The sequence below is a fragment of the Bombyx mandarina genome, chromosome A1, assembly GCF_030267445.1.
Source record: "Bombyx mandarina strain Sakado chromosome A1, ASM3026744v2".
Taxonomy (NCBI): Eukaryota; Metazoa; Arthropoda; class Insecta; order Lepidoptera; family Bombycidae; genus Bombyx; species Bombyx mandarina.
The window spans coordinates 2,925,381-2,937,816 of record NC_143234.1 but is presented as its reverse complement, the minus strand read 5'-3'; the positions used below and the strand labels follow the sequence as shown (position 1 = coordinate 2,937,816).

General features: G+C 36.5%; 1 protein-coding gene across 1 annotated transcript; it reads left to right on the top strand.

The window, feature by feature from the left end:
* Window positions 1-506: 506 nt before the first annotated feature.
* Window positions 507-11,635, top strand: LOC114239639 (potassium channel subfamily K member 9). Its single transcript, XM_028169938.2, has 9 exons — window positions 507-1,040; window positions 1,162-1,695; window positions 2,053-2,211; window positions 3,358-3,484; window positions 4,227-4,417; window positions 5,110-5,297; window positions 5,781-5,895; window positions 8,470-8,557; window positions 9,128-11,635. Exons 2-9 carry the CDS (start codon window positions 1,569-1,571, stop codon window positions 9,873-9,875), a joined length of 1,743 nt encoding a protein of 580 aa, XP_028025739.1. The 5' UTR covers window positions 507-1,040; window positions 1,162-1,568; the 3' UTR covers window positions 9,876-11,635.
* Window positions 11,636-12,436: the final 801 nt, after the last annotated feature.

Sequence of the window (12,436 nt, the reverse complement as noted above, 5' to 3'; positions counted from 1 at the left end):
ATGTGTGTAATTCACACGTGGTAGAAGTGAAACCTTCCAAAATTAAAATACAATTATCCTAAACGTCTTAAGTATATGTAAAATTTTGTGATTAGTAAATAATTGTAAGGTAGCGCCCTCTGTGAATTGATATTTTAATTTCACGTATAATCCTAAATTAAAATTCACTACAAGAGCTTTCATACACACGTTAGTATTAAAAATCTCACAGATGGCGCTGTATTAAATAGTATGTATATTTCTGTCTCATTCTTTGCTGGCTTCATCCTACACATTTTTGTATTTGTGTCTCTTACCTGTCGTTTTTTCCGTTGCATCCGGTTTGAAATCACAACGATTCTAAAGAAGTTTTCACTTCGAAAATATAAGGTCATGCTTACAAATTTAGTAAGAGCTGGAAAAAGTCAACCATTACCAGAGTAATTATCAGTAATATACATAGACCTTCTATAAAGTAATATACCCCAAAGCTAGCAACAATTGCTATCTTGTCAAATTTGAAATCTATGAAAGTCTAAATCTGGTCACACAAACCAGGTCAAGGAAGTGCAGCAAAAGTGTTTTACCAATGTTTTTTTCGTTTTTTTTAAGTAAAATACTACTCAATACGACATAAATTAAAACTTTTACAAGAATAATTTGATAAACCGCCATTAATATACCTATGTTCGTCGTTATACGATACTTAATTTAAAACTAGGTGCAGTGACAGCGAATACCGCATACAGGAAAATTCATAAACTGGGTCATTACTGCCATCGTAATATTACCGTAATGCCCAACATGGGAATTGACAGAACATGGAACAGCTTAAATGGTTATGCTTAGATCTTAACAGTGCTAATAATTGTCATAACATTTGACCCAGTTACGGACCGTGTGCGTTGACCTATCAATGCGGACTACAGCACGATGTTATTTATAGTTTACAACTTGCAGATATTTAAATATTTATAACTGCTGTTTGTGATAAAAACACTGCAGATTGAATTTATAGCACGCATTGGGCACTACATACGAACATTTAGCATTTGGTAAAGGTGAGTTCTTTGTTTGAAATTTTGAACTGAAATGTACCCTTTCGGAAATATTGAAGTGATGATACTCAATGCCCACTTCGCAAATTATTACTTTATCTATAATGTCAATTGTTGTTTACAGGTGAATTAAAAATTAAATAACATTCAAAGCCTAAAATGTTAATAGACATAAAAATGGGATAATATTCTGTCAAGGGGAACAATTTAACAATAGTTAATTTTTTTTAATTTGAAGAAGTAGTTTTACAATGCATTTCAAATATTTATTTCAAAATCATAACATGAATTCAATTGTTACCATATCATCTGGAAAAAACCACTGAGGCTGAATGGTTTCAGTTTTCTTTAATACGTGCCAAAAAGTCATTATAATGTTTTCCAAACTCTGATAACTTTTATAAAATGGTAACTTAAAATATTGAAAGAGAAAAATAGGGAAGTATGGTTATGGTTTGACTGATTTAAAAATAAGCGTGGAGCGTTGTAATTGGGCCGACGGCCCTACGGCCGGGCTGACACTTGGCAGTGATGAAGAAGCAAAATGTACGCACTCTATCATTAATTGTGTGCACTTTCACATATTTGCTTGTTGGTGCAGCCGTTTTTGATGCACTTGAGTCGACAACCGAAAGGAACAGATTTGATGTGTTACAAGGTAAATTAATAGATAACCACATTAAGTGCATACAATGAAATTTAATGATAAGTAAATCTAACTGAATTATAGTAACTTCTACATCTAAAAAATTTTTTTGTGAAAAATGAGAACTTACATTAAATAATCATATGCTTAGTTATTATACATTTTTAAATTAAATTCAAATAAGGCTGTGTGCTTAAAGTATTTTTTTATTTATTTACTTTTACATAAAATGTAACAAATTATTCCTTTTTTTGTAGTCAAATTACATTTAGTACACCAAATTTATAACAATAAAATGTATAGTTACTTGTTCAAAGCTTAGTGCTCGCAATTAAAAGACAAATTCAATATTATTTTTTGTAAATTTAGCGGTGATTGAAGCCATGATAATAAGAAAGTACAACATATCGGAGGAAGACTTCCTCATCATGGAGACAGTGGTGCTTAAATCAGAGCCCCACAAGGCTGGCCAGCAATGGAAGTTCACTGGTGCCTTTTACTATGCTACTACTGTGCTCACTACCATTGGTAAGTGTTTACAGCATTTTGATTATGTATAACAAATCAAATCTAGCTCTGAGTAAAGCAATAAAAGAACTGAAGTACTTTTTCTAAGTGCAAAAGATCACTTTACAAAGCAAGCTTGAGAGCCTCACGCCAACATCACAACTACTCCCATTGGAAAATAACAAAGCTGCTATAAGGTGTCTTAATAAGTCATTATATTATTATACCAACCCCATGTATCCAAATTAGCCATAAAAACCAGCAACAGACAGACATACACTAGTATGGGTAAAGAAAATTAATTCGCACTGCACTTGCCTGACCTTTTTAAACCCGATGATAGAAATAATGAAGAGCCTGATCAGGAGGAGGTCGAAAACTATTAAATCGAGACCTATAACTTGCATTGCCCCAAAAACCTGTATCAGTTGTGGAGCTCCAGAAGACAATAAAATCCCTCCAAAACAAAGCTCTTGGATTCAATCTCATCATCAAAGGAATTTTAGAAAAATTCAATAAAACAGCATTACTGTTTTTGATCCCCATTTTCATCCCACTCCGGTATTATCCTAGATTATGAGAAGTATGCAGAATCACAACGAGACATAAGGAAAAACTGTAGTCTATGTAAAATCATACATGACTAAAAGTCTATTTAGTTTTTCTATTTGTGAAGGAAGGGTTACTGGTAGCCTGGAGGCCTTTCCAGTTTCATCAAGACAGGCGAGCACAGGCACCTTAGTCTATTACATATGCAGAAATCCATTAAGCGCAGAATATCAATGCAGTAAAGGAAGAAATACAACTGGCTGCGATATAATAGCAAAACAGGTTTACGAACCAACAATATGCTCTAGCGATTCCAGTGCTCAACATTAGCTACTAATTCGACTTTTTCTTTTTCTTTTATAACAACTAAGAGGCAAACGAGCAAGGCACCTGATGGTAAGTGATTCACCGCCGCCCACGGTCAACAGCGTTTACGCCAGTGCGTTGCCTACCCTTCTTCGAATTATTTTCATTTTATAATTATTGTCTTTTGATTCCTTTATAATTTAACTTATATGGTTCATAAGTACAAATCAAACCTGTAAAATCAATAAGTAATCTTGGCTGTTCATGAAAACGAATAAAATTTGTTCCACATATTTTATTTCATACTTTCAGGCTATGGTCATTCAACGCCAGCTACGGTCAGCGGCAAGCTATTCACTATGTTCTATGCGATTGTTGGTATACCCTTGGGCCTGATTATGTTCCAAAGCATCGGTGAACGAGTTAACAGGCTCAGCAGGTTGGTTCATTCTTAGAAAATACTAAAAGAAATTTTTAATATATAATTTGCTTAACTCACTTCAATAAGGGCTGGTTCGAATCAAATTCGGCTTAATAATCGGGTGGTGTGTTGTTTCACCAGTACTTAGTGTTAACAGATATATCAGAGTTAGTTAGCAGAGTGTTAGATTAATTAATTAAGTCATTAATATTAGACTAGACAAATATGATTTGAATTCTTTAATGCACAAAGTATTTTTTATTTATTTATTAGATGGGTGGACGAGCTCACAGCCCACCTGGTGTTAAGTGGTTACTGGAGCCCATAGATATCTACAACGTAAATGCGCCACCCACCTTGAGATATAAGTTCTAAGGTCTCAAGTATAGTTACAACAGCTGCCCCACCCTTCAAACCGAAACGCATTACTGCTTCACGGCAGAAATAGTCAGGGTGGTGGTACCTATCCGCGCGGACTCACAAGAGGTCCTACCACCAGTAATTACACAAATTATAATTTTGCGGGTTTGATTTTTATTACACGATGTTATTCCTTCACCGTGGAAGTCAATCGTGAACATTTGTTGAGTACGTATTTCATTAGAAAAATTGGTACCCGCCTGAGATTCGAACACCGGTGCATCGCTCAACACGAATGCACCGGACGTCTTATCGCTTAAGCCACGACGACTTCAAAACAATTATCATTCACAGTATAATAATGATATAATAAGCACTTAATTTTTTTTTCTTCTTGCAGTGTAATAATAAAATCAATAAAACGAGCATTGAACTGCAAACAGACAAATGCAACGGAAGTGGATCTTATATGTGTTGTGACCACCCTGTCTTCCCTTACCATTGCCGGTGGTGCGGCCGCCTTCTCAACATTCGAGGGGTGGAGTTACTTTGATAGCGTTTATTATTGCTTCATAACTCTCACTACTATAGGTAAGATAAAAATAAGGCTCTCGTTACATTAAATAGCTAAATGCAGAATATTGTTTTTATTATTTTAGAAAACAAGTGAGACCTTACAACTCATGTCTCTCAAGGTGGGTGGTGCCATTTACGTTGTACATGTCTATGGGTTCCGGTAACCACTTAACACCAGGTGGGCCGTGAGCGTGAGTCCAACCATCCATTGCCCCACCCTTCAAACCGAAACGCATTACTGCTTCACGGCAAAAATAGGCAGGGTGGTGGTACCTACACGTGTGGACTCACATGACGTTCTGCCACCAGTAAAGTGGTCGTGGTCACATGGACAGCTAAAGCAACATCTAAACTGGTTTTATAATCGCTTTTATCATCGTCTTAATCTTTTTCGTCTGTGTGTTGCATGTCGGGTGACGGTCGGCCGCGAAGTAGGGATAAAGTAAAATGCGCTCATCAGGGCAGCCAAGAACAATATGGCAGTGCCTATAGTTCGCAGCCGCTGACCGTGTAGTTTTATAGACTATTACTCATTTGTGCCAGTGCTCAGTTTGCGCAGTTTTGTTTGTTTTTGTCAGTGTTTAATTTAAATGTTGTTTGTCAGATTTAAATGTCTATAATGTGAAAAAAAGTTTCACTTTTACCGTTATTTCATAAAACCACACAATCCTTTTTTTGTCTACGTATAAAAATCATTAATTCCCCAGGTTTCGGTGACATGGTAGCCCTACAGAAAGACAACGCACTGAACTACAAGCCTTCATATGTGATGTTTTCGCTAATTTTCATCCTGTTCGGGCTGGCTATAGTGGCGGCCTGCCTCAATTTGCTTGTTCTACGATTCGTTACTATGAACACTGAGGATGAAAAGAGAGACCAGCAGCAAGCAGAACAGGTAATCGAGTATTTATATATAACTAGCTGACCCGGCAGAGTTCGTAGTGCCTCAATCGATAAATAAAAGACCTAAACATTTGTATAAAATGAACTTAAAACAAACAAAAGGAATCCGTCCGACGGGGGACACATCAAAGGAAAAACAAAATTGTTATTTTTATTTAATTCTGAGCATTCTCATATTTATCTACCAAAATTAGCCAAATCGGTCCAGCCGTTCTCGAGTTTTAGCGAGACTAACGAACAGCAATTCATTTTTATATATATAGATTTAAGATATTTTATTTTATTTTATTATTATTTATTATATTATTATTTAATTTAAGATTATATTAAGATTATAAAATTAAGAGTTAGATTTATATACCGATGATTGGCCTTTGATGTTGTCTCAATAAAACACATTATAATTTAATATATTTTTATTGCAGTGTTTTGTTTTATTGTCTTTAAATGATGTTATTATTTGTAATAAACACAGGCTCAGCAAGTAGCAGTCCGGTTGGAGGGCGATGTGATCACGGCGGATGGCGACGTGTTGCGCGGCGTGTCGCGGGGCACCAGGCTGCCGGCTGACCCAAGGCAGATATCTACCGGTAAAACTATTGTTTACACACACCCTTTTTTTTGTCCTACCTAAGCTGATGGTCTAGAGAAACCATTTTTTTATTTTTTTTATTTGCTTAGATGGATGGACGAGCTCACAGCCCACCAGGTGTTAAGTGGTTACTGGAGCCCATAGACATCTACAACGTAAATGCGCCACCCACATTGAGATATAAATTCTAACATCTCAAGTATAGTTACAGCGGCTGCCCCACCCTTCCAACCGAAACGCATTACTGCTTCACGGCAGAAATAGGCAGGGTGTTGGTACCTACCCGCGCGGACTCCGAAGAGGTCCTACCACCAGTAAAAACCATGTCAGCGTCGCCGGGCTAGTAGGCGAGCTCACGGGGCTTAAACCTGACGATGTTGCTAACACGAACCTTCGCAAGTTCCGGGCTTCGCAGAATCTACCACTGAATCGGAAACGCGTCCCACTGAGAAGATCCGGCGAGAAACTCAGTGGGTTGTGTCTGTGGGTCAATTTACTCGCCGAGCCCTTCGTCGCAAGCGACGGGTTCGACGAGAACGATGACCGGTGCTTGGGGTACCTTAAAGAACCGTTAGTGGATCGGAAGGATCTGAAATGACGTGTTTTGGGCGACGTCCCCTGTTTACCATTTAGTCCGCAGGATCGGCTATGTAGTTACTGGCGGCCACGATGAGAGGGTTCTCGTGTCGTGCCGCTTTGTCGCTATACACACTAGCGAACCGCCTTCGCTTCGCTTTTTTTTATTGCCCTTGTGGGCAGTTGAGCATACCAGGACCTAAGATTTTTGGAAACTAGAGACATCTTTTAGCGGATGCCCCTAAACTTATATGTTGGTTAAAGTTAAGGCATTTAATTAATAATAATAATAAATATTTACTAACAATCACGCCACGTTAACTGGTTTTTAAAAAATCATACAAGTTTTAATTTGCTATAGACAAATTGATTAAAATTTATAAATTTTTGGTTTTCGAAGAATTACAAAATCCTTCATTAAAAATAAAATATAGGTAATATGTTCCTGCTGTCTAAAGGAGCAATGAAAAACTAATCAAAACGAAGCCATCTAGTGGCCGACGCCCGTAAACATTTTTGTTGAGTGCTTGAGTTGCTTACCTATAACTAATTTATGTGTATTATCTATGGAGCATACGGCCCACATGATGGTAAGTAGTTACCGTCGCTCATAGAAGACATCAATGCCAGGGGCAGAGCCAAGCGGCTGCCTACTGTAATTTATTATAAATAAATAAAAAATGACTGAAGATTTTTCCTCCTTACTTTACACTTATCGTAATATATTGAATAATTCACACGATAAATTTATAAATTATTATAGACTATGTGCTATTCTGATGTTTCAGCTATATTATTGTAGTTTCATCAAAATCCATCCAGTATTTTTGGATCCATTCAGTGGAAGTGTAACAAACTTTCGCGTTATTTATAATATTAGTAGGATAGTAAGGTTTGGGTTATAGCCAAAATTTAATACAATTGAGATTCGACCTCATGTGTCAAGACATTATTCCGTAGTCGCGTTCCGATCACTATCAGCTCCCGATTATCACAAAACAATAGGTGAACTAGACATAAAAATATGTCACAAAGAAAATTGCATGTTATATTACATGCGCTACATTAATTTATTTTAGACGCTCGGTCGATTAGTTAAACAGTGGTCGTAACTTGAATCGATATCTAGTTCTCCTGCGCAGATTCTAAGACCAAATAATATTTAGGGTTGCCGCGTACTATAATTTGTATTATTTTTAGTCGACACGTTCTTGATACGATTTTCATATTTCAGTCATTCTATTTGCTACTTATTGTGCTGCAGCTCTAGTATTGTTGATGTCCCTGAGCGACGGTAAAATTATATAAGAAATCCTGCCGCAGCTAGCCTGTTGAGCTCATGTAACTGTGATTGTAAAAAGCATTACCTAACCATGCATTGTGGAAGAAAATCATTTATAACATTGAACGAAATTTATAGACTACAAAAATGACATACAATAGTAATTTGCTAATTAAGGCTATTTTCATTGTTTTATAAATCCTACGTCAATGTACCAACGAAATCGAAGGGCATTGACCTCGCGCGTCATTAGGTTTTTAATTGTATTACATTGCGTGTTCTGTAAATCGATAATAAAATTTCAAATGGGATTTTTAAACAAACATTTCAAGTTTTAATAAGGGTAACACATTTTTTTTATTGCGTAGATGATTGGAAGAACTCACAGCCCACTTGGTGTTAAGTGGTTACCGGAGCCCATAGACATCCACAACGTAAATGCGCCACACACCTTGAGATATGAGTTCTAAGGTCTTAGTGTAGTAACAACGGCTGCCCCACCCTTCAAAATGAAAGGCATTATTGCTTCACGGTAGAAATAGGCAGGGTGGTGGTACCTACCCGTGCGGACTCGTAAAAGGTCCTACCACATATCCTTCTGTATACTACAGTTTTGTGGTAATTGACATAACCCTTATATGTATAATTGTATATAGAATGAAATTTAAAAAAATTTCACTGGTTTAAAAATGATATACATTTATTTAATTTCAGGTGACACATCCCTGATACCATTATACGTGGATGAAGACTACGCGCCCAGCGTCTGCAGTTGTTCGTGTAACTGCTTTGGACCGAACAGGTGAGTTCTCCATAAATTTCTGTGACTGAGTGATTGATTGAGTGAGTGAGTGAGTAAGTGAGTGAGTGAGTGAGTGAGTAAGTGAGTGAGTGAGTGAGTGAGAGAGAGAGAGAGAGAGATGGGATTTGCTAACAGCTGCCCGAGCGCCTCCAAAGGAGAGCTAACAACTCAAGAGCAGCTGTTTCGCTAATTAATCTACTACCGGATCGGAACCGCGACCCGCTGAGAAGATCCGGCAAGAAACTCAGCGGGCTGATCCATGATGCATAGAGTGGTCTATCGAAATAGACCAAACCAACAAACAATACAATAGGTACATTATAGAGTAACGAAACTAGGGATTTACTATGTGGGTGTTCTTTAAAATTAATATTTAACGTCGAATTATTTCAATATTTAATATGTTATTACTGCTGTGATGGATGTGCTAAGGCAGCGTTCCAGTACATAAATAAACAGTTACAAGCATATTCGAACTCGCCTTTCTAGGTTGTGTTCGTTCATCCACCGCTCAATACCAAAGAAATCGCATCCGATATTTTTCTTATTACGTGCACTAATAATTTTCAGATCGATACCGTACCGAGATCCGCTATCGCCGGTGCCGCCTACGAACATAAAACAGATCAAATCGAAAAACTATCGAGACATCAGCGGCATACCGCGCTACATCGAGAAATCGTCATCGAAGAATCGTTCGCAATCGTTGCGATTGAACTCCGCATCCGGCTATCTCTACATGAATGCGAAAACGAACGACTTCCAACTCGAGGCCGAAGACTTCCGAGAGATCGTGGCGAAGAGACGCGAACAATTACGCAAAGGTATGATGATGTACGATATCCAATACAATAACGAGTATTTACAGCCCTATAGACACAGTATTAGTACGCGGCTAGAGACGAGCCCGCACAGTTCGCTCTATTCGATGAACATCAGATCCGATAATCGATCGAACGATCCGCTTGTCGACGATTACGATTCCGAGAAATCGAGTTACGCGAAAAAGAAGCTTATGAAGAACATAGCAAGGAACACGAATAACAGACGAGTCGAGAATTATTTTTACGACGACGCTGTATTGCACTTCGACGAGGAATACGCGTTCGACGGTTCGATTTTGTTCGCGAAAAGGAGAAAATCGATCGATAAAAACTGGGAGGAGTTTGCATGCGAATTGCCGAGGAGTTACGGCGCGGACCAAATATCGAACGATGGGAGCTACGGGTATTATTTGCCCGATGAAGACGAGCAAGAACAGTACTTTATAAACGACACGTTAACGTTCACTTTGCCTCCGCACAGGGCGAGCATATAAACCGGACAAGCGAGGTCGTCTGCCATTCGAATTTGCGTTGTTCGCGATAAGAGATGGCGCTGTTTTAAAAAAAAACGTAATTCCTTTTTTAATCGATGTTTTCAATCGATTAGTTTAATCGAGCTTAAGATTCGAGGTTTTTTTGGGGTTCTACATAAAAAGAAATCAAATATAAAATGTGATTTAAAAAACCATTGATAAATTTCGGACGACGTAAGACGATCTCGTTTTTTCTGATACAAGAATCAAGTGATAGTGTTGTGAATCGTGCCAAAACACGTGCCAAAATTCTAGTTTTTTCTAATAATAAACAATAATAAACAAAAGAATAAATAAAAGGGCCAATTAATTAAAAAACGACGTTGTAAATTAGTGATTTTACAATTTTGCGGGTAGTTTGAAGTTTAATAGCTTTTACACTTAGGTAACGAATAGGCGACGCGTTTTGTTTTTTAATTAATACTTTTTAATACTGAGCTTGGCTTTTTGTAGATAGTGTATAAATATATGAATGCGAGCGGCGAGTGCGTGGATCCCAGGTTCGATCCTGATAGAAAATTTTCATACGATATTGTAGAGAGACAATTGTTCATCACTACTTTTTGTTCAACTTAACATTATATTGGACTACTGGAATGCGTTCAGATATGTTTTTTAGGGATTTTATGACCTGGTAACTAAGACCTTTTAGGCATGTCTTATTTTAATTTGTTTGTTTATGAAAAATTATATGGAGTAAAATGAAATGAAAATGATTAATTTGAGACATTAATCAACCGGGATGGAACTAAGTGAAATGAGATGAGATGATATATGGGATAAAACATAATATTAGTAAAATGGTGGTCATTTACTGAGATTTTTTCAGTGGACTTTTTGGAGGATCCCGAGAAGTTACGTCCACTGGCTTTGTTGCATTTTGTCACATTTGTTAACTTTCACATATATTAAACAGTTAATAAACCACCGTTATTACATAGAGTTCACACACTACACATTTAAACCTGAAGAAACACTAAATAGACAAAATAAAACAAATCACACAACTTCACTCCTTCCGTTCCCGCTAAAAAATCGATATGCTTTCAATACCACAGATAATAAAGAAAATTTATTTTAATGAAATAGTGATGTGCCATGTTATCGACATAAATTATCGACTTTGGGGTTGACTACGAAGTCACACTACAACAAGTCTTGCTTACTGATGCCATGGTGTGCGGTGAGCTTGGAGGATGAAATATCATGGTCCTCAAATAGTGAATTTCTCAGATAATATTAGCCGAAAATTATCGAATTAAACAAACTTACATGAGACAAAAAATTTATTTATTAAAAAAGGCTGTACGTATTCCGAATCAAAATTCTAAACGTATTTAAACGTATATAATTAATAATGTGTAGTCCGTTTTCGAACGATTTAATTGCAATCGAGTCTCTAGAACGTTCGATAATATGACTATCCATTTATAATTTAATAAAAGGATACATCAACGGTCTTAGTTTAATCAATTACTAAACTGTTCATTTTAAAATGTATTCTTATGTCGTTTAGCAACGTTTGAATTTAGAGCAAAACGTTTTTATTGTGATATTATGACGTATTAAAATAATACCATGAATTTTTTTATGTTATGTGTACATATATGTATGACACACAAAAAGAAACCATAGTTTGAGCGTTTTAAAGGCCCTTTTAGATGTTTATGTGTGTATGATTGTTGTAATACAATAAATACAGGGTGGAAGGATTTAGTTAATGATTGTATTGTTTTGTTGTTATTACATGAAACCGCAATGGATTGCAAATTACCGCTGTCCTGCGTCACACTAGACAATCAGTGGATTTTATGATGGGAACGTGAAGCAAAAGAGATTTTGAACTCACGTTTGACGAATTTGTGTTACATTACGCGCTTTCTATTGTGTTCACGGACGATCTCCTCCACCCGATATTGTATCGTGTTTTTTAAATTTTATATAATGAGCACTGATTTATATAGTATTTTGACGGTATGCGATAATTGGTATATAGCATGACCGGCGTTCGAAAAGTCTCAGTTTTGAGACGACACGTGCCCGCAATGTGAAATATGTTTATAACTGCCCACGGTCAGCAGCCTGTTAGTTTACATTATATTTAAGCATACCAAAGAAACACCCATTATCTTGAGGTTGTATATGTGTTATTAAGTTTGATATCTAATTTATTAATTTGCTGCCTAGAGATGTGATTTTCGGGTGCGGCAAATAAAAAGTGTTGACTTCATAAAGAGAATTGTGAAATTTATAACGCGTGTTATCTCTTCAAAGGATCGAGTTAAAATAACGAAAGAATAATTCCGTCAGAACCTTGAGTTTGAAAAAACGAGGAAAAAAAAAAGAAAAAAAGTTGGTCATATTTAAAATTTCGAACTCTATAATTCTAAGCGGTCATATTTAAAATTAGAAATGGAATCTTTAATTTTAAAAATAATAAGATTTAAAAATCTATAATGACACAAATGTCTTAGCTTCGATGCAATGGAAATTAAAAAAAAGTACCTACTTTATTATAAAAA